Source organism: Acomys russatus, chromosome 20 (assembly GCF_903995435.1).
Source record: "Acomys russatus chromosome 20, mAcoRus1.1, whole genome shotgun sequence".
Taxonomy (NCBI): Eukaryota; Metazoa; Chordata; class Mammalia; order Rodentia; family Muridae; genus Acomys; species Acomys russatus.
In genome coordinates this window covers 2,452,390-2,477,985 of record NC_067156.1, presented here as the reverse complement: position 1 = coordinate 2,477,985, position 25,596 = coordinate 2,452,390, and the positions used below count along the sequence as shown (strand labels likewise).

General features: G+C 46.8%; 1 protein-coding gene across 1 annotated transcript in view; it reads left to right on the top strand.

The window, feature by feature from the left end:
* The window catches only part of Tmem241 (transmembrane protein 241), a 119,048-nt gene that overhangs the window by 54,370 nt on the left and 39,082 nt on the right, over positions 1–25,596 (top strand). The window contains exons 12-13 of the mRNA XM_051163378.1: positions 5,938–6,007; positions 10,437–10,530. Coding sequence (XP_051019335.1) covers positions 5,938–6,007; positions 10,437–10,530 — 164 coding nt within the window. The remainder of the gene's footprint in view (positions 1–5,937; positions 6,008–10,436; positions 10,531–25,596) is intronic.

Genomic DNA, 25,596 nt, shown 5'->3' with positions numbered 1-25,596 from the left:
CACACGTGTGAGTGTGTGAATGAAGCCCAGGCAAACTTGGAGCGTCATTCTCAGGACAATGCCCTCATTGTTCTTTTGAGACAGGTTTATCTGGGACCCACTGACTCAGCCAGGCCAGCTGGTAGCAGCCTGTCTCTGCCTCTCCAGTCCCAGGATTACAAACACGCCACCATACATGGATTTTTTTTTGGATGGGAGCCTGTGTGGCAAACTTCCCTGACTAAGTCATCATCTCCTTAGCCACAAGCTTTATTCTCTTTACAATAGTGTTCTGTGTGTGGTCACCAATATCACATTTGTCACTTTCTTAGAACTTTTACAAGTTGTGTATTGAGGTGCCCTAAGAACGTGTCTGCTTCTCCAGTCTCCTATCTGGGGAGTTCCATAGACTTCAAACCTTAGTGCCTGTGTGAACCGAGGTCTCTGAGCAGTAGAAATCTTGAGTAGAGTAATAAAGCTCTTTATGAAATGCAAGTGAAAAGACCCTTACCTGGTGAATAGCCTTGACCGTTGGGAACTCTCGGGGCTACACAGACAGCTGTAGTCTGTATGAGTGATGCTCAGTCCTTAGAACTGTGCAGTACCTTAACCTCTGCAGCCACAAGAAGTCAAAGTCACTCAGGAATCATTGGGTGCTTACTTTCATTTCTTAGAGTGGATGACCAAAACATTAGGGACCATGGTGTAAAAAATGACAGAAGTTCAGTATCTTCACTTCTTTTCCTGCTTCTGTGACAAAGTTCTGTGACAAAAGCAACTTAAGGGAGTGTGGCCGTACTGTGTCCCACAGTTCAAGGGTCTTGTCCATCACTGTACAGAAGCCAAAGTGATGAGCTAGCCACACCCCATCTACAGTCAGGAAAAAGAGATCAATGCATGCCTGTTGTAGCTCAGGGCATCCTTTTATTTATATAGCCCAGGATTCCGGGCAGGGAGTGGTGCCACAGTGGGTGGGTCCTTTCCACCTCAATATAATTAAGAGCTCTCCTACAGGCATGCCAGACGGCCACTGCCCAGATAATTCCAGATTCTATCAAGCTGACAATTAACAGTAACCACCACATTCAGAATGTGCCCCTTGGGAGTCAATTCCATTAACTTCAAATGGATCCTGGTGTTGTTTTCTGTCTTAGGGAGAGACATCGTAGCCATCACAAGTCTTATACAGGAAGACGTTTGGTTGGGGCTGCCTTACAGTTCAGAGGTTTAGTCCATCATTGTCGTGGCGGGAAGCATAGTGGCACGAAGTCAGACATGGTGCTAGAATGACACCTGAGAGTTCTACATCTGGGTAACCAGGCAGCAGAAGGAGAGGGTGCCACTGGACCTGGCCAGAGCCCACCGCAGCGACACATTCCCTCCAACAAGGCCACACCTCCCACTGAGCCTTTGGAGCCATTTTCATTCTTACTACATTTTCTAATGGTTCATTGCAGCTAATTGTAAAGTTCAACAGATAAAGCAGCTAAATAGACTTGTTGGGTCTTAGAGTAGATGTGTATTGAATAAGAAAGTGCCAATATCCCAGAGGGTTTGTACCATTTCGCTCCGTGACTCCACAGCCTCAGCAGCCTTTGCTATGTCAGTCTGACTTGATCTACCAGGCAAGGGTCTCCTGATGGAGTTCTTGCCTCCGCATCACTCACCTTCAGTTCTGAGCAGCTGAAGGATGATCTTTCCTGTAAATGTCTCTGGATGCATGGACCGGGCAGATAGTGTGTGTGCCCTGAACACTGGGTCTCCTTGGGCTTGGGGAGACAGAGCAGACCTGTTCCTGGTGCATGCCCTGACTTGCCTAGAACCGTAATTGAGAAGACTCTCATTCCTGTTCTTTTAAGCCATTAGACCAGCAGTAGAGAAATTCTCCCCATGTTTAGAAGTTTGCATGTTGTATTCTTGTGAGGTCCTCTGCTGTGGTATTCAAAAGAGAGGCTTTAAAGCAAGCAGAAGAGCAGCGAGATCCCAGGCATGTGGGCCAGCGGAGACCTTGGTGCCTGACTTTAGGTGCAGCAGCAGCAGCAGCCACTCTTTAGAGCAGGCCCCATTCACTGCCAGTTCTGGGGCTGCCATGCGGCAAGAGGACATTTTCCTCACACTTCGCCTCATGTTAGCGTAGCAAGTCAGGATGCTACACTGTTGTACTTCTGTGTCCAGTAGCCTCCGGAGAAGTGGGGTTCATGTCCTCTGCTCAGGACAGTGCCACCTGGGACCTATGCAGGGTACTCACACTTGGCTTGCAGGAGCTTCGTGTGGCTGCCACCAGGCACGAGTCAGGTGCCTGTGCCACTTTCAGCTCAGCACAGAATAGCACAGTGTTGTAAACATCTTCACTTAGTTGTTTGTTTTTTTTAAGATTTTAATTATTTTATGTGTAAGTGGCGGAGTTTATATATGTGCTCCACATGCATGCATGTGCCTACAGAGAAGGAGGGCACTAGAACCCCTGAGCGAGAGTTCCAGGGGTTGTGAACCTGCTGATGGGTGCTGGGAAGCAAGAGCAGAAAGTGCTTAACTGCCCATCCACCTTTAGCCCCAACACTTTCACATGTCCCTTAGGCTCCAGGATTGAGCTCCCTGTGGCTGCAGCAAGCTTCTCCTTATAACCTCTTTGTGGTGTTTGTAGCAGTGTTAGGGACACACAGGTGCCGCTTTCTGTTTAAAAGCTTCACTTTTGCCCATTGTGGTGGTACAAGCCTTTAATCCCAGCGCTAGGGAGGTGGAGGCAGGTGGATCACTGTGAGTTTGAGGCCAGCCTGGTCTACATAACGTGAACTGTCCTGGAACTAACTAGCTAACACACACACTCTCTTTCTCTCTCTCTCTCTTTCTCTCTCTCTCTCTCTCTCCCCCCCTTCTCTTCCTCCCACCCTCCTTCCCTTTCTTTCTCCCTCCCTCCCTCTCTTCCCCCCCATCTCTCTCTCTGTTCTGCCTTTTCTTTGTTTTGTGTTTTTTAGTTATTGTTTAACTGTTTATTTATTTAACTGTGTGTACAGTTGGATGCGTGGGGAGGCAGGGAGAATCTCGGAGGAGACGAGGGAGGAAAAACCATGATCAGAATATATTGTATGAAAAATAAAAATAAAAACCTTGCTTTAGTAAGAGGCATATTGAGGGCACCAGAAGGGGAGCATTTTGAGTCAGGTGGAAATTGAGGGTCACATAATCAAGTCTAGAACATTCATGGCCTGTCAGGAGATGCCCAGTCTTTCAAACCTCTTCTTACAATAGTGTCATTGTGGTGCTCACAGTGACAACGGGTGAGGGCGACAGAGTCCCTGCCCTCAAAGGATTTGATAATTCTGGGTAGCCAGGCATGTATGCAGACAGGTAGGTGCTGTGTAGAAACATAACAGCTTTAGAAATGACTTAAGGATAAAGGCAGGCTATTTTTTTTTTATTTGGTTTTTCGAGACAGGGTTTCTCTGTGTAGCCTTGGCTGTCCTGGACTCACTTTGTAGACCAGGCTGGCCTCGAACTCACAGCGATCTGCCTGCCTCTGTCTCCCGAGTGCTGGGATTAAAGGCGTGTGCTACCACGCCCGGCTAGGCTAATTTTTTATCCTACCTTTCTTTCCCGCCCTCCATCCCTTCGTCCTTCCGTCCGTCCCTCCCTCTCTCCCTGTAACTTACAAGAGAGGCTCTGTGGTCTGGGCTGGGCTGGGGTGTAATCCTTAGCACTGTGGCTTGTTCCTTACTTCCCTCCCTCCCAGTCTTCTTCCATCCATTCCTCTTGTTCTTCACGCTCCTCTCCGAAGCCTGGGCTGGGCTGTAACTATTGCCTGGCGCCCGCCATGGCTGACCTCGCCAGAATGTTTATGATGAGAGATGCGGTGTCGAGAGCAGACACACGCAGAGGCCTCTCAGGGTCCTGGATTTCGTTGATGAGTCTCCCTGCCATTCCTCATTATCTCTGTCACTGCACTGCACTCTTCCTCTCGCCCTGGGAGGGAGATTGGGCAAAGGCCAAGAAACAGCAGCTGCAAAAGAGACAGAACAAATTGTCCACGGATGTCCACCCGCGTGCCTGGGCAGGCCCTCAGCCTGTCTGGCAGTCCACAGCCCCGGCGTTAGCTAGCTTGTCGCTTCTCTGTGGAGAGCCTCAGGGTTCTCTTCAGTGCCGGCACGTTGTGCACCACAGTTCTGAATCTGGTGGGGAAAGGCCGATCCTTTTCCTCTTATACTCTTCCCTGTGTGGGCGCTGCCTGCTGAAGGGCAGAGTGAAGGTCTGGGCAGACTTGGGTGCACATTCTGGCTCCACAGTCCAGCAAGTACACAATCTTAGCCACGTCTCCTCATTTGGTGTGGGGTAATAGAACCTTCCAGAGGTGCTACGGGGAGTCACCACATTTCACATACAGCCCCTGGAGGTGCTACAGGGAGTGACTACATTTCACATACGGCTCTGCACAAAGCCAGCTCTCACTAAGTGGTCACTGTCATCGCTTTATTCTTAGAGGCAATAGACATGGCAGGTGGAGGCCTGGGACATTACTAATACAGGCTACAACTAGAAAGTGCAGACATTCAGTAGAGTGGTGACCTTTGATGGGCTGCATAAAACCAAATCCCACGAACCACGTTTGCATAAGTAAAGATCAATTTCAATTTTTAAAACATCCAAACGGGCAGAGATATAGAATTTGGAACTTTCTAATAGGTACCTGAGCCATTTGAGGTCACATAGGAGGCTTCACAGCAGCTCGCTGAATCTTGTACTGAAGAAAGAGAGAGAGAGAGAGAGAGAGAGAGAGAGAGAGAGAGAGAGAGAGAGAGAGAGAGAGAGTCCACACACGTGTGTGAGCATGCGTCCCTGCTGATGGAACCCAGGGTCCTCTGCATGCTAAGCAAACACTCTGCCAATGAGCTACTTGACTCAGCTATCAGCGGTAAAGGAAGTAAGTACTTACAGCTCTGCTGCAAAGCTCTTTACAGGAGTACTTTGGAATGTCAGCCTCATTCCCCCGGGCTGCCCAGAACAGACCCAGACCAGAGCCCAGGCCTCTAGAGAGCCAGGCTCCTGCAGCGTGTCAGAAAGTCTAGGTTTGGAAGGATTAAGCTGTCTGCTGTCGAAATGCTTAATTCCTTTTCTCGAGACATTTTTGGAAGGGTTTCTGGTTTTTTAATTTCTGACTTACTGTTTGTGACAAAGTTCAAATTCCAGAGAGAAATAGTCAATATGTATGATTATTTCCTCTTGTACTAAAAGTGGAACTAAAAGAATGCACTTACTTCACGAGAAATAAATGTACCCTTTGGGCCTTACACTGGAATGAGTGTGCACAGTTGCTCTGCCCCTGTGCTGTCTGTGCAGTAATTAAACACTAACATGGAAAAGGATGTCAGGGGAATGCATTCATGGCCTTTTAAAAAATTACATAAGGCCGAAAAAAGGGAAGAAAATAATCTTGATTTTCTTTTTTGAGACAGGGTTTCTCTGTGTAGCCCTGGCTGTCCTGGACTTGTTTTGTAGATCAGACTGGCCTTGAACTCACAGAGATTTGCCTGCCTCTGCCTCCCAAGTGTTGAGGTTAAAGGTGTGCGCCACCACTGCCCATCTGAAAAGAATCTTTAAAAAGACTTTTCCTCTTATACTTCCTTGTGTGGGTGCTGTCTGCTGAAGGTCTGGGTGAACTTGGGTGCACATTCTGGCTCCACAGTTCAACAAGTCCACAACCTTAGCCTCATCTCCTCCCTTACCATCATTTGGAGTTGGGGTTATAGAACTTTCCAGACGTGCTACAGGGAGTCACCACATTTCAGGTATGGCTCTGCACAAAGCAAGCTCTCGCTAAGTAGTCACTAAGATGTGTAGGGACATGGCAGCTAGAGGGCCAGTGCAGTGTGCACAGGACACTGTGTTATGTGTCCCTAAGCAGCTGAGTTGAGGGAGCTGTGGGAGCTGTGTGGACTGTTGCATCACCTTTGCTGTGCTCCTTAGGTGACCTCTTCGGTGCCCTGGACTTTCCATTCCTGTATTTCTACAGATTCCACGGCAGCTGCTGGGCCAGGTAATCTTGAGCAGATCTAAGTCCTGTGTGCTCTGTGCCATTAGCTGTCTTCATCTACAAAGCTCAGGGTATTTACGGTGAACGGAGTGAGATGTGGAAGCAAGTAGGGGAAGCAGCTCTGTGTGTCCAGCGTGTCCAGCCGGTTATTACTGGACACTCACCCATGCTCAGCTCCAACCTGCGCCCAGCAGATCCTGGCCTGGTGCAGTAGCTCAGCTGAGACTACGGTTTTCAAGCTCGCTGAGGCGCTGGCCTTCCCGAGCCCTTTTCCTCCACAGCCCTTACATAGAGTTCAGTGTGTAAAACTAATGACGTCGATTTGGTTTGAGGGATGTTTGTGTGGTGTCAGCCTTCATCGTGGCTCCCCTCTTGCTGCTGAAGACGACCCACAAAACCCTCCATGGAACTCTGAATCTAAGGACATGGTGGAAATGGGCAACTAGCCAAGACACCAGGGTGCCAGTAGTACCTAGCTTTGGGAAGGCCTGAGGAATGGAGACCAATCAGATGAGCACACGCGGATACTCAGAACTTCATTGCTACCCAGCCCTGTCATTTTAGGCAGTTTCGAGTGGTGAGAGGTGGGGAGACAAGGGTGACAGTCTCAAGCTTGTATTTTGGCATGGTGGGAAGAAGAGACCTGGGCTGCCCCAGGGCTGTGTGGCCGCTTGGCAGATTGTCCAGATTCTCTTCCTCCCCTCCCAGTCTATAACACAGAACAGTAAACCAATAAAGGGGTATTGCGTGACTCAGAATATTTGTCAACTCCTAAGCATCAGGCCTGGCCCAGAAAATGGTGGCTGTTATCAGTACCTGCTCAGGCTGACTGTAAGGAGAGTCTCAGAAGTGTTGGGGTTGAATTCTGGCTCTGCCAAAGAATCTAAAGAATCGGGTTTTTAACTTGTTTCCACTCGTCTAAAGATAATGACTATATTTGTCTTACAGGCTTTTATACTAATTAATACAAGTGTATACTTAGAGCAGTGCCTGTGCATAATAAATACCCAGTTAGTGCTATTGTCATCAGTCAAAAAAAAAAAAAAAAAAAAAAAAAAAAAAAAACCAACAACAACAAAACAAAACCCACAAGTAAAAGCCAGACTGTCCATTCCTATAGGAACATGGTGTCCAATGGAGCAGTCTTCTTTTTTTTTTTTAAAGTATTTTTATTTTATTTTATTTTTAAAGATTTATTTATTTATTTATTATGTATACATTGCTCTGCCTTGCTTGTACCCCTGAAGGCCAGAAGAGGGCATCAGGTCACATTATGGATGGTTGTGGGCCACCATGTGGTTGCTGGGAATTGAACTCAGGACCTTTGGAAGAGCAGTCAGTGCTCTTAACCGCTGAGCCATCTCTCCAGCCCCTGGAGCAGTCTTTGTACATAGGTAAAAAGTTGCCTGTATGGGCTGGGGAGTTGGCTCAACGATTAAGAACATTTGTTGCAGAGGACTGGGTTTGATTCCCAGTACCCACACGGCACCTCACAGCCATTTGTAACTCCAATCTCAAGGTGCACATGCATAGATGGCGGGAAAACACCCCCACACATAAAGTAATAAAACAAATAAATCAAAGAAATTTTGAGTTGAGTTATAGGTAAGTACTGCTTCTGAAGTGGCCATGCCATGCTTCCTATGGGCATTGGGAAAATGGGGGCAATACTTTCTGCATTTGAGCCTCAGAATGATTTTCTTTATCACCCTCAGGAAAATACCAACAAGAGTTGTGTCAACTTCCCCAAGCTCTTGTCAGTCTGACTAGCCTGACAGGCTTTCACAGTGTAACTCTTGCTGCCCAGGCACCTGCAGTTGGCATTGCTTTTAGTTTGATTGCAGGCTCTAGCATGTGGTCAACACTAGTCTGGTTATTTGGGACAGAACACCACCTTCACAGCTCACTGGGGTGGGCTTTGTGGGGGACACACGCTGGGTATGTTTCTGGCCCTCTGTAATTACCTTCCTCCTAACTCTGCATGTTAGATCAGCCCTTTTTCTTTTAAAGAGCTGTAAATCTTTGTTTGAATAGTCCTCTGTATCATTTCACCCTCTGGCTTCAGCACAAAGCTGACATTTTTTTAAAAATGTGTACAGTTCTCCCACATCATTTTAATGGTTCCTCCATGGCCATATCTTAGACTAGTATCACCTTCAGGAGGTCCTGGGAAAGCTCAGAGGGGATCATGGGTATCTGAAGCAGGAGCTAGCCATTACCCAGAAACCCCTGAAGCAGAACTCTCTTTCTCCCAGGATCCTTTACTTCAGGGATCCTACCTTAGGTTTTCAGAGGGATATTCCCCATATCAAGGGGTGAAAGAGTTGAAAGGAGGAGGAGAAAGACGGGGTAGCCCCAGTATAGAAATGATTTATAAACTAGCAAGTTAAGCAATGGGGGGGGGGCGGCGTGTCGGATGTCTCTAAATAGAGACCGGCTCATCCTCCCTGAGTCCATGCTGAGTGGCGGGCTATGCTCATGCCCCTTGGCTGGAGGTGGGGAGGAAAGGGCAAAGGACAAAGGACAAGGACAGGGGTCTTGGGAGACTGGACACCCCTGTGACATTGATGTAGTGGTGGAAGCCACCAAGAGGTAACTCAGAGGATTGGCTGCTTTATTCTCCACCCCTAAAGGATCTCTCTTGTTTCTTCATCTGGAGTCTGCCAAGGTTGCCAGCTCCCTTACTTTGGGCCCATGAGACTGATTCTGTGGTAATGGTGTAGGAGGAACTCAAAGTAATAGAATCCACGGTGAAGGGCTTACTAACAGGTTGGCTTGGGAAACATTAAGTCACATGAGTAGAGTTAAGCTAAGTGAGTGCTGCCCCCAGACACCCCAAAGATAAGTAGTAGCTGCCGAGACCTATTAGAGGTAAGCAAAGCTTGCCATGTAGGACGCAGCGTCTGCTCACCAGGACTGTGCACGCGTCAGGCCCAACCCCCAAAGCCAAGCCTCCAGTAGGCAGCTCTGGAGATAGATAGCTAGCACATGGTCACAGCCTCCAGTAGGCAGCTCTGGAGATAGCTAGCACACGGTCACAGCCTCCAGTAGGCAGCTCTGGAGATAGCTAGCACACGGTCACAGCCTCCAGTAGGCAGCTCTGGAGATAGATAGCTAGCACATGGTCACAGCCTCCAGTAGGCAGCTCTGGAGATAGCTAGCACACGGTCACAGCCTCCAGTAGGCAGCTCTGGAGATAGCTAGCACACGGTCACAGCTGCTTAAATCCTGGCCTGTGCACAAGTTCCTGGTGCCCTTATCAGGAAAAGCATTATTGTTCGAGGTAGGCAAGGTAAGCCTGGGTAGCAACTATTTAAGAAGAACAACACTGATGTACGCACGCCTGTAATTCCAGTGCTGGGGGAGACAGAGGCAGGATGATCCCTGAGTTTGAGGCCAGACTGCTCTATAAACTTTGTCCAGTACATCCAAGGCTACTGTCTCAACAAAACAAAACAAACCAAAAAGAAATAAATCTACCAACATCTTTGCTATGTAAATCTCTTGCCTCCCCAGGTGGCCAGGCATGCAGTCTCCTATCTGTGTTTAAATTGCTCAGCATGTGACCTAGGCTGGGACCTACAGTAGACTTAAAGATGCGTAAGCCTAAAGTGCATATGAGTGAGAAAAACTTCTGTGTGGCTCCTCCTTGGGCTTTTCTTTTCTTTTTCTTTTTCTTTCTTTTTTTATTTTTTTTAAAGATTTCCCTCTGTTAATCTGTAAGTAAGCAATTTCTCACCGGTAGGGCATATTAATTCTATAACAGTGGCAGTATGCAGTGGAGGAGGTGTTTGCTAGTGAAACGGAAGGGAAGGGTTAGGGCAAGCATGCTTCCCAGGTGTGCCCCAGGGGGGCATTTCCTCTAACCATATTCCCCCCTCCTGAAGTTCCCATTGTCTCTCAGAAATGCCTTCAAATGATGCGTCCATAAATGGACTAATGGAAAGTCAGGGGCCTCAGGGGACAACTACTTCCAAAGCCAACACGATTTGCACCTGTGACCAGGACTTAGTACCCAAGCTTTTGGAGCAGCACTTGACATTGAAAGCATAGCAATGGCCGCCCATATATCCTTCTTCGATGGCTTAGCCAGAGTTCCAAGCCCCTCTCACCTCTAGTGAGATACTGTCATCTCTCTTTAGAAAAGTAGAGGGTCTGCTTTCTAAACTGTTGTTTTTGTACAGGGGTGCTCGAAAACGCAAATGTGATGGAAGTTGTGCAGTGCTTAGAAATTAGACACGGGTAAACTGAGTGTGATGGCACAGGCCTGTCTGTCATCACAGCTCCCTGGGAGGGAGTGGCGGGAGGTTTAGAGTTCCAGGCCAGCATGTGGCCGAGACCCTGTCTCAAGGGTGGGGTGTCTGAGGAGGAATTGCGGTCTGTAGGTGAAGGAAGGCAGCCTCACTAACCAAAAGCTGTTCTCTTATTTCAGTGGAGTTTTAGGATTCTTCCTCATGCTCAGTACAGTCAAGCTCAGAAGCATTCTGGCCCCAGGGCAGTGTGCGGCCTGGATCTTCCTTGCTAAGGTAAGAGAGAGGGAGGGTAGGTAGGGGTGGGAAAACCTCAGACACCTGTGTGCCAGACTTCTCAGCCTTGGTTATTTAAAGTGGAATCTTTAGGAAATCATTTTTAGTGATAACACACCTGGACATTTGTACCGGTGATAGTTCTAAGACCTTTCACCTATTTTATCAGCTTTCATGTGCCAGAGTGGTCATGGCTGACGCCTAAGAAGATAGGTCAGGAGCGGAAAGGCAACAGTGCAAAGCACAATGTTAACAGCAGTGCTTTGAGACACGCTCTCTCTCCGGGTGCCTCGCTTTCCCTATGTCTGAAAGAAGCGAGGTGCAGGGGCTTAGCGGCTGCTTCTGAGGAGAGGGAGTCAGTTCTAATGAGGTTGTTATTGGAGTTTCTGCCTTCAGCCGTCTATATTATTTCAGTTGCTTTTGTTTTCTCTGAAAATGAGATTGCACAGTGGTGATGTTACCCACGCTGTCTGCGTGTTAGCAGTAGTATTTTCAGAAGAATGGGAAACTGGCTGAGATCTTAGGCATGAGAGACGGAGGAAATCGAAGTCTCCAAAACAAGCAGAGAGCTGGAAAAACACGGCCGGAAGTCACCATTCTCATGCTCCAGACATTGACTAACGACACCAGAGAAGCCAGAAGCACCTTGTTCTTGGTAGGGATAGAGTGCTTTCAGCTCTGTCAGTGTGATGGTTAACACAGAGCAGGCTGTGGGGAGCTGTGAAAATCAGCCTTGCTGCTTCTAGAAGATGCTCCCTCTGTCTGGGGCACTGCTAATTCAGGTGGTCATTTTGGTCATAGGTGACCAGGGGAAGCCAGCAGTTCCTCTGTTTTGAGTTTCTAGGCCTCATGGGGCCAAGCTATGGATAGTGATTTTGCTGGTGACCTAAGTAGTTATGGAGGTAAGAGAGCATTGTGAGCTCCATAGCCCTGTATGGGTCACAGGCTAGATGCTTCCTGTGTTTAGGTTAGGAACACACAAAAAGAGGCGGGGCAGGCGGAAACATACCCACACATCCTTGGCAGTGGAGCCTGTTTGCACACACAGAGCCAGAGGGAAGCACAAGCCAAGGCAGACATGAGAACTGCCCGAGGCTCAAATGTCCTCTCCAGCCACGCAGAAGCAGAGACAGACATGGTTTTCTGGCTCATAGTATTTGAACAAAACCCTCTGGCTGGTCCTTGCCAGGATACTAAGTTACACATGCATGAAGAATAAGAAGAAATAGTAGAGACATCATCATCTGTACCTTTTACTAGAGACAGAATTTACACTTGGTCTCAGAGGATCGCTGAACAAGCAAAACAAACAACTACAATAATAAGACATGTGGGAAAAGCTAGGGCCCAGAGCTGTTACCACGTATTATCTAAAAAGCATAGTATTCAACCAAAAATTACAGACATTTAGAGAAGCGAAATGTGGTCTATGGGCAGGAAAAGAAAAGGCGTCAGATCTAGGAGTTGGCGTAGAACACTGGAAAGGATTCCCTTTAGAGCGCTCAGGGACGGGATGGCAACTGTGCAGAATCACAGGGAAAGCTCAGTGACTTCGGAGTGTCAGCAGAGAGAGTTAGAAAACAACCAGTGGAAAGTCCAGACTGAAAAGTGTAATGGAAGTGAGATTTCTGTAGAGGGACTCAGTGGCTTTTAGATGGCAGAAAAAGTGAACTGATAATAGGGAGAAGTCATCATTTAGTTTAAAAAAAAAAAAAAATTGAAAAAGTGTGAACAGCAGCCCAGAGACCTGTGGGACAGCATACATATCCGCCTGTGACCTGTGGGACAGCATACATGTCAGCGTGTGACCTGTGGGACAGCATACATGTCAGCGTGTGCACAGGAGCAGTCTTGAAAGAGGAGAAGTCAGGGATAGAAAAGGTTTGAGTAAGTAATGGGTGAAACACCCAGATTTTATGAAAGTCACTAAGACTCAATAAGCCCTAAGAACAAACAAAACAGAACCTTACCTAAACAAATTATAATCAGACTGTTAAAAGCCAAAGAGAAAATATTAAAAGCATAAAAGAAGGATTCCACATAGAGAAGAAAATCAATGCAATTAATGAAAAATAGCAAGCAAACCTCAAAACAGAGCAAAAGCCCAGAGGCATCAAGAGGAGGCCACATTCCACATACTAAAGGAATAAACATGATAACCACAGCCTTAACACATAGCAAAATTGTCCTTCAAATATGATAGAGAAATAAAGACATTCCCAAATAAATAAAGACTGAAAGATGTGTTGCTAGTGGCAATATCAATAATTACATTAAGTGTGAATGGTAGAGAAATGGCTCAGAGCTTAGGAGCACTGGCTGTTCTTGCTCTATTTCCAGCACCCATGTGGTGGCTCACAATCCTTGTAACTACAGGTCCAGGGGATCTGACCCCATCTTCTGGCCTTTGTGGTCAGTAGGCCTGAATGTGTGCTTATACATACTTGCAGGCAAAACACTCAGATAAAATAAAAATAAATGAGTGTTTTAAAAAAAATGTTCCATTAAAAAGACAGAAACTGTCAGATTAGATTTTCAAAATTTAAGGCCCAACTGCATACTGTCCAGAAGAGAGACACCTTGGATCAAAGATACAAGTAGGCCAGCTTTGAGGATGCGGCAGAGCCAGGATCCTCACAGACTGCTGGTCAACATTTGTGCAGGCTCTTTTAAAAAAAAAAAATAGCTTGGTATTTCCCAAAAGGGAGACTGAGTATTATGCCTCTGTGCCCAAAAAAGGCTCAGGAGGAATGAAAACACACATCCTACAAAAACCCTGCCCATGGATGTTCATAGTAGCATTAATAACACTGTTCGCCAAAACATGCAACTACTGTAAACATGAATTTATTAGTGGATGGATAAATAAAGTATCACGTATATGAGCAGTGCTATTACACCATAACACAAAATGAGCTATTAATACACGCTATGATATGTCCGATACATGTGCATGCGCCACACCTTAATTTCCGATAGCTGAGTTCTGTGGCTTGGAAACCATCCCTGACAGCTGTAAAGTGTGGCACTCATATCCTGTCCTTCATAAGTTGACAGTTCGTGTGTGCTTTGCCTATTTGACCACTGGTCACTGAGAGTCTCCTTTGCTTTACTTTATTTTTATTTATTTTTTATTTTTATTTTTTAAGTATATTTTATTGATTTATTCATATTACATCTCAGTTTATTTTTATTTTTTTTAACTTAAAGGGACAATTATAACTTCTCCCTCAATGGTTACTTTCAAAAGAGGCATTTTTAATTGGTTCTTGTGGCTTAGTACTAATCCCTAAGTGTGGAGGATTAGATTAAATGAACCATTAAGGTTTGTTGTAGCTTCCCCCGATCTTCTCCCTCTCCCCAACACACAGACACACACCTTTTCTACCACATATGAACTCTGGTTCTTAGTATCCAAGTATGTATTCATTCCCCGAACCAGCTAGATACCAAATGAACTGGCATTTGTAATGTACCACAACTGTGCTTCGTGGTACAGCATTGCCTCGTGATGCCGTCATGACTGAACAGCAGGTGCCAGTGCTTTCAGAAAGTGACTCAGAAGAGAGGGGGGACCCCTGGTGCCAGAGGAGAATTTGTAGACCTAGGCAGAAAGGTCATTCAAGGGCCAAGATGCCTTGTTCCTGGCTCCAAAAAAAGTATTCTTTCTTAGCCATTGTTCAAGAGGTTGTCATATCAACATCATCATTTCTCTATTCTCTGCCTTCTTCTCTCCCTCCCTCCCCTCTGATTGATTGATTGATTGATTGAGACAGTCCTGCTGTGTATCCCTTACCTGGCCTGCAATCACTGTGTAGACAGGCTGGCCCCAGACTCCCAGGCCTGCCAGCCTCTGCTCCTGGGTGTTGGCTCCATGCTTGGCTTCAGTTCTATTTCTATCATTTTTCTCTGTTGGAGTCTGAGAAATATTTTAAGAGACAGAAAGCATTATAGTGCTTAACAACCTCTGGGGGAAGAGCTCTTCTTTTTGGTAAATTTGAAATGTGAAATCTAATGCATTGGCAAATCTTGAGCTCTCCTGTCACTGGGAGAACAAAGGATTAACTCGGGAAAAGTGAATGGATTCAGGAGAAGAGCAGTGAAGGGTGTGGGTGTGTAAGAAAGTGCAGCCTGAGTTTCTACTCTTCGTGGGATTTTCCATCAGTTTTAAAACCTTCGTGAGAACTCTTCCTGGCTTGGGTATCATTTTAAAGGAAAATCCCAAATGTTCAATTTTTCCAATAAAGACTCAGGAGCTAGATGCTGGGGTGAAAATCTGCTAGCTCAGAGAGATGGAGAAAGCACCTGGCTGATCTTCCTGCTCAGCTCCTGTCCCAATGGAAAAAGACTCAAAAGGCTCACTAGCTCAGCTGACAGCCCAGGAGGAAAAGGACAAAAAAAAAAAAAAAAAAGCCCAAGGCCAAAGGATTGCTAGCTCAAAGCTCAAAAAGCCCCCAAAGCCAAAGGCCAAGGAGCTGAAGGGCTAAAGAGCTAAAGGCTAAAAGCCCAAGAGCCAAAGAACTCTGTCTACTCTACAGCTGTCTTAAATACCCTTCAACTCAAAGCTTCTCCTATTCTTTAATCCCTGTCAGCAGTCTCTTGCTCCTGTCTCTTGACCTAGGGTTAACTTTTTAAATCCTGTGTAGAGAAAGCTCTTGGATTAAAGGTGTGTGCTAGGGCTAGCTGAACCACACTGTAATCACCTGTTTACAATAAACAGAAAGTTCTTGGATTAAAAGTGTGTGTTAGGGATCAACCATACTAAACAAGAAGAGATTTTTACAGTTCACAACCTCAGGGATCACAGTAGGATCAAATGTCCTGCAACAGTTGGGTGCTGCCTTATCTTACGCTTTTTTCATTTCAAACTGCTTGGGTTCTCAGAGCTGTTGGAAGGAAGCAGCTGAGGTCGAGTGAGTTTATCATGTGCACAAGGCAAGAGAGGGGAGGCATCCTCAGGCACTAGCAGCAGCACCCGATGTCCTTTCAAAGCCGCCCTGTGCAACGTGGCTTCCTCTGAAGCTGATGCTGCTATCATCAGCATTCTTGGCCTGGAGAGAGCATCATCAAGTCATAATGCCAAGTCTGTCCTTTTAATGGCCCTCTTCTGTACGTTTTATGTGTGGTTGGTTGGCTGGTTGGTTTTGCTTGGTTGGCTTCTGGTTGGTTGGGTTTAGTTGATTAGTTGGTTGATAGGTTTGGTGTTTTTTTTTGGTTTTGTTTTGTTTGTTTGTTTGTTTTGATACTACTAAGGATTGAACCCAGAGTCTTAAACATACAAGGCATGTGTTCTATCACTGAATTATATTCTTAACCCTCTTTTAAAATTTAATTAAAATTTCAACCCTGGAGACTTTAGCATTTTTTTAACATTTGTGCTTCATATATCTACTTGTATTTGTGCACATATGCATGGGTGTGCATGTGTGACACCAAAGGACAACTTGTGAGAGTTGGTTCTTCCCTTCAGGCAGATGGGTCTCAGGGATTGACTGAGGTTGTCAGGCTTGATGGCACTGCCATTTACCCTGGAATATTTCACTGGCCTTCTGCTTGTTTTGTTTTTTTCTCAAGACAGGGTTTCTCTGTGTAGCCTTGGTTGTTCTGAACTCACTTTGTAGACCAGGCTGGCATCAAACTCACAGAGATCCGCTTGTCTCTGTCTCCTAAGTGCTGGGATTACAGGTGTGAGCCACTGTTCCTGGCCTTCTGGTTGGTTTTTCATGGAGCTTACATTTCACATATGCAGGGCTATCACTCTGTATTAGTTAGGCTTCTCTGAAGAACAGCACTGTTAAAACGAGCATATAAGCTAGAAATGATCATAATGAGTGAGTTAACCCAGAAGCAGAAAGACTCAAATGGTATATACTCACTTATATCTGCATACTAGCCCAAGGGGCATGTCCCACGAAAGCCTTCACTTACCAGGAAACTGGGACAGAGGGGAGGACATCCTACTGGGACTCTAAATGAGAGAAGCATAGGAGAATAGCAAAGTAGAAGGATCCAGAGGGTTCTAGAAACCTACAAGTAGAACACTATGATAGGCAGATTTGGGCCCAGGGGTCCCGCTCAAACTAAGGCACCACCCAAGGACAATACAGGCGGTAAACTTTAAACCCCTACCCAGATCTAGCCAATGGTCAGAACATTCTCCACAGTTGAATGGAGAGTGGGATATGACTTTCTCACGTAATCTGGTGCCTCACATTTGACCATGTCCCCTGGAGGGGGAGACCTGGTGGCACTCAGAGGAAGGACAGCATGTTACCAAAAAGAGATTTGATACCCTATGAGCATATACAGGGGGAGGTGATCCCCCTCAGGAACAGTCATAGGGGAGGGGAATAATGGGAAAATGGGAGGGAGGGAAGAATGGGAGGATCCAAGGGATGGGATAACCATTGAGATGTAACAAGAATAAATTAATTAAAAAAAATTTAAAAAAAAAGAAAAAGAAAAAAATGAGCATATAAACACACACACACAGAGTATACATATTATGTAATATATGATATACACACATATTAGTAAGGGATTTAGTAGAGTGTTTGACAAACTGTGATCTAAGCAGTTTAACAATACCTGTCTCCTGACAGAGAGGCTAAGCATCCAGGAGTTGTTCAGTTCACAAGACAGATGTCTCAGCAGTCCTAATCAAGTGTTGGAGTCCTAGGGAAGTCCTAGAGAGTGGCCAATTTTTAGTCCGTGTTGGAATCCCAAAGAAGTAGGTCCTAACACCAGTGAAGGAATGTGTCAGAATATATATACTTGCCAGTGAGAGTGAGGGCGAGCCGCGACATTCAAGTAAAACCTTCTTAGGTCCATGTCCTGCGGTGTGGGCTGCCACCACAAGACATGGCCTAGATTTAGGGTGCATCTTCTGACCTCAGATGGCCTGGACTTAGGCTGTGTTCCCCCACCTCAGTTAATCCAAGAAAAATCCCTCACAGGTGTGCCCAGCTGCTTCGGTTTTGGTTAGTTCCAGAGGTAGCGGGGAACCAAGATTAGCTCTCATGGACTGCTTCCCAGAGCCGTGCAGTGCCCACCAGTGCCATGAGGCAACACTCCCCTCAGTGCTGTAACCTCGGTGTGCGGGAGCCTCATTTGGCTCCAACACTCTTTTTCTAATTTACTACCAGCCTGGAGCAGTTAGCGGTCCTGTAAGATTTAAGATACACTAGGGACATATGATATGATATGATTTGAAGGCTTATAGCTTCTCTTTCAGTGAATCTTTTTTTGTATATGCTTCTACCATCACTCAGCACTTCTTTAGGGAAATCTTTGGAGTTTGGTGGACACACGGAGGAGAAATGCATTAAGTGTGTTCAGTGCCTGTCTAAGGGCTGCTGTAATTCAGAGCAGACAAGGATGAGACCGACCTGGGTAGCAAAGGAGTAGTTGACACTGATTGCTGGACAAGGTTGAAGAAAGGAAAAAGAGCCTTCAAGAGTGAGAAGCAGCACCACTGAGGCAGGATGAGCATGTGGGAACTCGTAAGCTTGATCAGAGGAAGAGACAGTGCAGGCATAGGGAAACTGGTCAAAAAGCCAGATAACAGTAAAAAGGAGCTGCTCTGTGAAGCCCACTGTGGCCCTCTGGATGCGCGGATGAATTTTCCAGCCCACTGTGGCCCTCTGGATGCGAGGGTGCACGGCGTGGTTTGAATGGCCCAGAGGGAATGGCACTGTCAGGAGGTGTGGCCTTGTTGGAGGATGAATGTCACTGGAGCGGGTGGGGGTGGGGGGGTGGGGGGGGTGGGGGGGGGTGGGGTGGGGGATGGGTGGGGCGGAGGAGTGGGCTTTGAAGTTCCAGAAGCTTAAACCAGGATCCAGATGTAGAACTCTCAGCTCCTTCTCCAGCACCGTGTCTGTCCTGAGGACAATGGACTAAGCCTCTGAACTGTAAGCAAGCCCCAATTAAATGTTTTCCTTTATGACTTGCTGTGGTCATGGTGTGTCTTCACAGCAAATGGTTAATTAGGCTTGGACAGGTTAATATGGAAACAACTGGGCTTAAGCAGATAGAACTGAACTTTAGGCATTCAGGTAGGGAGTCAATCAAAGCATCAATGGCAGGAATTCAAAAAGATAGCGAGGCCCGCCTGACAATTAGAAGGAAAGTAAATTTTAATCATTTAACATCATATGATTGTTATGGAACACGGCAAGATAATTAGATAAGATTACAGCATGTTAGGACAGATGGGAGCAGGTAATGCTATTTCTAAAACACCAAGAATGATGGGTCCAGAAGAGCATGGGTGACTCCTAGGCTGGGAACTGGAGACACGGGACACCCATGGCAGACAGAAGTGTTGATGGTAAGGCTGTAGGGAGTAAAGCTGGTGAAATGTATTCTAGACAGATGTGTGTGGCAACCAGACATCTAAATGGAGCTGCTTTGAGTAGGAAACCAGAAGTGAGAAGTGGGTGAGACCTTATGTCAGACATCAGAAAGGTGAAGGGACGGAAGAGCTCACTGGGAGAGGAAATGCAGGAATGAAGGAACAGAAGCCAGACACTTAAGGGGCGGGAGGAGAGCCAGGAAGTGACGCTAACGGGGTCACAGAGAGCAGGTTGAGAATCGGAGCAAGGGCATTGGTAGCCTCTGAGGAAGTAACAAGGGGCAGATGTGGGAATGAAGATGGATCATAAATACACTGAAGTAGAAGACTGAGTGGTGGTCAGGGGGGTGATAGCCGGACTCGGGTGAAAGAACAGAGAAGCCAGGAGCGAGAGAATGAGGGGACCTTGGGAAGACCCGTGTCAACGCTGTGTGGAAGGACTTGGGGCTGTAGGCTGTCCTAGAAGCCAGAAAGCCTCCCTCCCCTCCGTGCAGCCTTGGCAGGGGTAGGCCGCAGCGCTTTAGTCTCTGTCGTGGGATGTGTGTGGCAGAGGGACTGGGACTTCCAGGTGAGGGGAAGGAGAACACTGACTTTGATCACTATTCGCCGAACTTTTCCTCTATAATATGAATGCTCGTGCCGTACAGTTCATAGTTTGAAACCCTAATCTCTGGGGTGGTGGTTCTAAGTGTAGCTTTGAGCACGTGATTAGATTATGATGGCAGAATCCTCAGGCGTGACAACAGTGGTGTTATAAAAAGAGGCTGCAGTCGGTCATGGCGGTTCATGCCTGTAATCCCTGCACTAAGGAGACAGAAGGCAAGCAGATCTCTGTGAGTTTGAGGACTGTGGCCGGTTCTGGGCCATCCAGGGCTACAGAGGGAGATCCTCTCTCAAAATGAAAGGTTCCATTGGAGCTGCCTTGCCCCCATCCACTGTGAGGACACAGAAGGAGGGTGCTGTCTCTAAGGAAGCTGCTCTTTGCAGACACTGAATCAACCAGCATGCTGACCTTGCATGTCCTAGCCTGCAGAAAGAGTAAGAAATACATTTGTGTTGTCTGTAAGCTACTGGGTCTCTGGCCATTAGTTACAGCCTCCACAATGGACAACCCACATTGGTTACTTTTCTCATTGCTGTGATCAAATGCCTGACTTGAGGAAGAAGGGCTTGCTTTGGCTTACAGTTTGAGAGAATGCAGGCCATAGTGACGGGGAAGGCGTGGCAGCCAGTGGCTCCATGGCTACAGGATGCTGACACTACTAAAGAGGGTTTCATACCTCCATGGACCAGGAAGCAGTTACTGGAGAGGAAGTAGAGCTAAGTCTCTGAACCTCAAGGCCTGCTGGCATAGCCAACTTCCTGTATCAATGTCCAATTCTTTTTTTGTTTGTTTGTTTTGTTTGGTTTCTCGAGACAGGGCTTCTCTGTGTAGCCTTGACTGTCCTGGACTCGCTTTGTAGACCAGGCTGGCCTCAAACTCACAGTGATCCACCTGCCTCTGCCTCCCAGGGGCTGGGCTTAAAGGCGTGCGCCACCACTGCCCAGCTTGATGATCCACTTCTTAAAGGCTCTACAGCATCCCAAAACTCAAACACCCCAAACACAGGAGCCCAAGGTAGACACTTTACATTTTGGACACTTTGCCTTCAAACTGCAGCACACCCCCTGGAACCCTCAGTCCTTTGATCAGTAAAGCAGAGTTTGGACTAGAAGGTGTCTAAAGACAGTTCAAAGTTGACAGCAGGGCGGCTCTGATACTCAGGACCGACTAGCTGACAGCTTTCATGTCTCATGTAGCCTTGTGTTGATAAAGACCATGCCTACTCACTAAAACATTTTGCAGATTTATAAGGACTTCTTGGAGCATATCTCTCTTCAGTAGGCGTTTCTTCTGCCCCTGTTCTAGGCTCCAGCCTCTTTGGGAGAAGATCTTGGTGTCAGGGTTACAGGTGGTTTATTGGAATTTTTTCATTAACCCGAATAATCAGAACTCAGGCTTACAGAAGGTGGTTCCTCCCATTGCTCTTAGGATGCTGCTCATATGGAGGAAATATTGTGAAGTTAGAAAGTACTAGAATTTGAACTCCTGATGGTTCAGAGCAAATTAAATGACCTAATGTATGTGGAAATAGCTAGAGTAGGGTATGCTTTGCAAACAGCTTTGCATAGAATAATAGAGACTTAAATAAAGACCTAATTTTTACCTAGTCTCAGGTCTGCCACTTCAGGTGCATGAATTGGTTTTCTTTTCTGTAAACAAGCACAATACTGTCGACCTCACAGAGGGCATTAACTGATCTCTGACAGCTCTGGACTGGTGAAAGCCAGCCCTTGGCAGGTCCTTCCGGGCTCTGTCAAACCCTAGCTCAGTTCTTTCAGGAAGTTAACCAGTGATTTCCTGGCTCTGAATTTACCATTGTGGTCACTGATTTGTAGACTGCGGCTCTGAATGCAGCATCCACAAGAACCAGATTTCTCACAGCCCATTTAATATGAGATTGTCCAACAAAGGAAGCTATTGATGCACCATTCATAACGTTTTAAACACATATAAAGAGTCATTGATCCAAAACAATCACTGTGCATGTGAAAATGTAGGTTTGCTGGTTTCCATGGAGACCACCCAGCTGGCTACTCTGTGATCACTCACTAGCCTTAATTATACATTGGCATTGCCTGGGAGCCTTCAAAGCTGTCTCCATAACAACATCTCCTTGTGGCATAACGTGACCACCCTGGTCTGTGTTTCCCATGTAGGAGTTTCTCTTAAGAGGTGGGCAAATGCTGCTAGTAAATTAGCTCATTTATCCTTATAAAAAAGCTTTGATGTGCAGAGGAAGTTTTCTGTGCTCTGACTTCCTGTCTCAGGCTTTCTTGCATGTGGAGGCCACAGCACAGCTGCTTTCTCTCTTTGAGGTAGTGTGCTGACATGTCTCCTGACCTGTTGCCAAGATATTGAAGTAAGAAGGAGTCTTCAGTATGTCAGTGGACTAGAGTTAATTTCTTCAAAAGTAATTTTTTTTTATGTGTAGCAGTGTTTTTCCTGTGTGTGTGTGTGTATGTGTGTGTGTATACATACATACATACATACATACACACACACACATGGATCCCTTGGAACTGGAGTTGCAGATGGCTGTCAGCCTCCACTGTGGGTGCTAGGAGTCAAACCTGGGTCTTCTGCAGGAGCAAGTGCTCTTAATTGCAGATCCATTTCTACAGCTCCAAACTAAAATCACCATCATCACCATCATCATCATCACCATCATCATCATCATCATCGTCATCATCATCAAATTAAGAGGCAAGACAACCAACATTGACCTCTAGACCCACACACATGTGCATGGGATACCTACACATATATGTGCACACACTCAGAAACAGATACACACACATACGCCACACAGAAAAGGCTGAGTTGTTTTAATGGAAGAATCATACAAACTTTTTGACATCTAAATAATAAGAATGTTTACATTTATTAATTTTATGTATTTGTTTGTGTGCTATGGTTATGGGTGTGTGTGTGTGTGTGTGTGTGTGTGTGTGTGTGTGTAGGGAGGCGAGAAGTTGATAATGAGTGTCTTCCTCTCCATTTCTTTGAGGTCTCTCATTGATCCTAGAGCTCACCTTGATCAGCACTGGGGCTGCAAATGTGCCCATACAGCCAGCTCTCACGAGGGGCTAGGCCTGCTGAGCTATATCCACAGCCCCTAGCTTTTGCCTTTCTATTGGATGTCTATCTCGAGATAAGTTATAAGAAGGTCCTCTAAGGCTTAACATTGACTGTCACCTTAAATGTCCAAGGAGGTGACAAGAGACGCCCTTCCAGTTCTGAATCAGAGTTCTTAGGTTTAGTTTTTGACATGTGCCTCTGCACACAGGGCAGGCTAGAGAGGAAACACCAGGAGTGTAGAGTCAATGATTTGTCCTCTGGACAGCCTGTCTGCAGAGCAGGGAGCATTCCCTTCCCACCACTGTGCGCTCCCTACCACTTCTGCTTCTTCCTGTTACTACCACCATTGTCGTTCTCAGACACCTTTCCACTGTCTGTCAGGGAGCCAAACTAGTGTGTCCACAGTGAGGTGGAGAGCCCCTGTCACACACCTTTCCACTGTCTGTCAGGGGCCCAGATTAGTGTCCACGGTGAGGTGGAGAGCCCCTGCCACACACCTTTCCACCGCTGTCAGGGGGCTGGGCTAGTGTCCACGGTGAGGTGGAGAGCCCCTGTCACACACCTTTCCACTGTCTGTCAGGGGCCCAGGCTAGTGTCCACGGTGAGGTGGAGAGCCCCTGTCACACACCTTTCCACTGTCTGTCAGGGGCCCAGGCTAGTGTCCACGGTGAGGTGGAGAGCCCCTGTCACACACCTTTCCACTGTCTGTCAGGGGCCCGGGCTAGTGTCCACGGTGAGGTGGAGAGCCCCTGTCACACACCTTTCCACTGTCTGTCAGGGGGCCGGGCTAGTGTCCACGGTGAGGTGGAGAGCCCCTGTCACACACCTTTCCACTGTCTGTCAGGGGGCCGGGCTAGTGTCCACGGTGAGGTGGAGAGCCCCTGCCACACACCTTTCCACTGTCTGTCAGGGGGCTGGGCTAGTGTCCACGGTGAGGTGGAGAGCCCCTGCTCCCCACGCGTTTATGGCTCTTTCTGGTGTCATCATCCCTCCTTCCCATCACATTTCATAGCTCATTTCACTGTGGAAGTTCTCACTCTGATATTCTTTTTCTTCTTTTCCTTTGGTTTTTACTAAACATCTTTGTGTGTTGTGGAATGGTCTGATGAAAATATGTCATGAAATAAAATTAAGCTCTGCAGTAATGTAACTTCTATGTTGAAAGAGTATACTGAAAAAAAAAATCTAATTATGGCTGTCTCTTAATTAAATCATTTTTCTTGTTCACCGACTAAGCCTCTGTGGTGATGAGAACAATTTTTCATGGAAAATTTAAACCCAGAGGCATCGGCATAATTTCCTTTATAGCCTCTAGCTCGGCGATAATGACAGCATGTCAGTGCCTTTCCATGACATCAACGGCGAGGCGACAGGAACGTGGAGTGGCGTGTGAGGGAGTAACCCAGTGCTGAAGCCTCAGAAACACTCAGCAAAGAAGCCAGTTACCCAGGAATCACTTGTTTATGAACAGCCTTTCCTGGAGGATCCCAGGAGGGAATACAGTTCTGGATTTGAGGAAAAATGACCAGATTCTGTTTCTTGTTATCAGATTAATTGAGAGAGGCGAGTAATGCTTCATGGATGTTTTGCTGTTTGGATAAGGTGCTTGTTTGTTTTGTGCCTGTGCTTTACACAGTTTTCCCGCAGCTATTTTTAGGGCTATTTTTAGGATCGTCACAAGGTTCTGTGTTGCGAAAATATGGCAATTCTGGGTTTCACAACTTTTGGCCCAAAGGAATTTGCTGCTTATTTACTAAGGGAGAAGCTTAATTTTGTAAATGTCCAGACTGTGAGTTTTTTTCTGGGTGCGCCTCATATCCTAGATAACTTAAAATAACCGAGGCTGTCTCTGAAACATGAAGGCCAGTTATTTGGACACATTTGTAAAACTTCCCATTTTGGGTGCGGAGTGGGAGATGAGGGTGGGGCCGGCGAAGTGATTGGCAAAGAGTGCCAAATCAACAAGTTCCAGGGAGCGGTGCTGAAACAAGCTGATTAAGCACTCCTGAAACGCTGGTGAGGAGCCATTGTTTAAGCCAGCCCTTACAACATACTAGCCTTCCCCTCCAGAAAGGAGCCAAGTTGTGTAACATTTCCCCCACACGCTGTTGAAGACTTTCCTCTCAGAGACTCAAGCCTCCTTGATACCTGTGTTCCACTCTCAGCCCCACTCAGGAGGATTTGTCACCTTGGAAGAGGGCAAGAGGCAGGAGACTCACGCCAGGACTTAAGGCTCCCACCTGGAGCCTGGAGCTGTGTCCAACCTGAAGCTTTCACCGCCATTGCCCTAAGCCCCTGGCCTTGAGTTGTTGGGTTGGTGACCCCTCCCACAGCTGGCTTCAGTGCCCCCTGTGCTTTGTGATTTGCTTTTGTCTTGCTTTGTTGAGCTGAATAGTTTGAATGAGAATGGCCCCCATAGGCTCCATCTATAGGAGCTTCAGCCCTACTTGACAGGGATTAGGAGGTGTGGCCTTTTTGAAGGAAGTGCATCACTGGGGATAGGTTTGGGGGTTTCAACTGCTTAAGCAAGGCCCAGTGTCAGTCTCTCTGCCTGCTGTCTGTGCATCCAGATGTAGAACTCTCAGCTACTCTCTGCCTGCGTGCCGCCATGCTTCCCACTGTGATGAGAGTGAACTAAACCTCTGAACCTGTAAGCCAGTCCCAAGTAAGTGCTTTCCTCTGTCAGAGTTGCCACGGTCGTGTGTCCCTTTACTGTAACAGATCACTGACTTAGCTGTGACCACTCAGTATGTAACTGAGGCTGGCCTGGAACTTGCCCAGCTGCCTTTGCCCTCAAGTTTTATTTCTCAGGTAGCTTGGTGGGAAGGTATTCTGTCAATTTCATTCAGCAGATTTTTGTATTGTGTCTCAGTCAGTGTTCTCTTGCTAGGAAGAGACACCATGACCATGGCAACTCTTATAGAAGAAAGCATTTAATTGGGGAGCTTGCTTACAGTTTAAGAAGCTTAGGTCATTATCACCCTGGTGCATGGCGGCACACAGACATACACGGTGCTGGGAAGGAACAGAG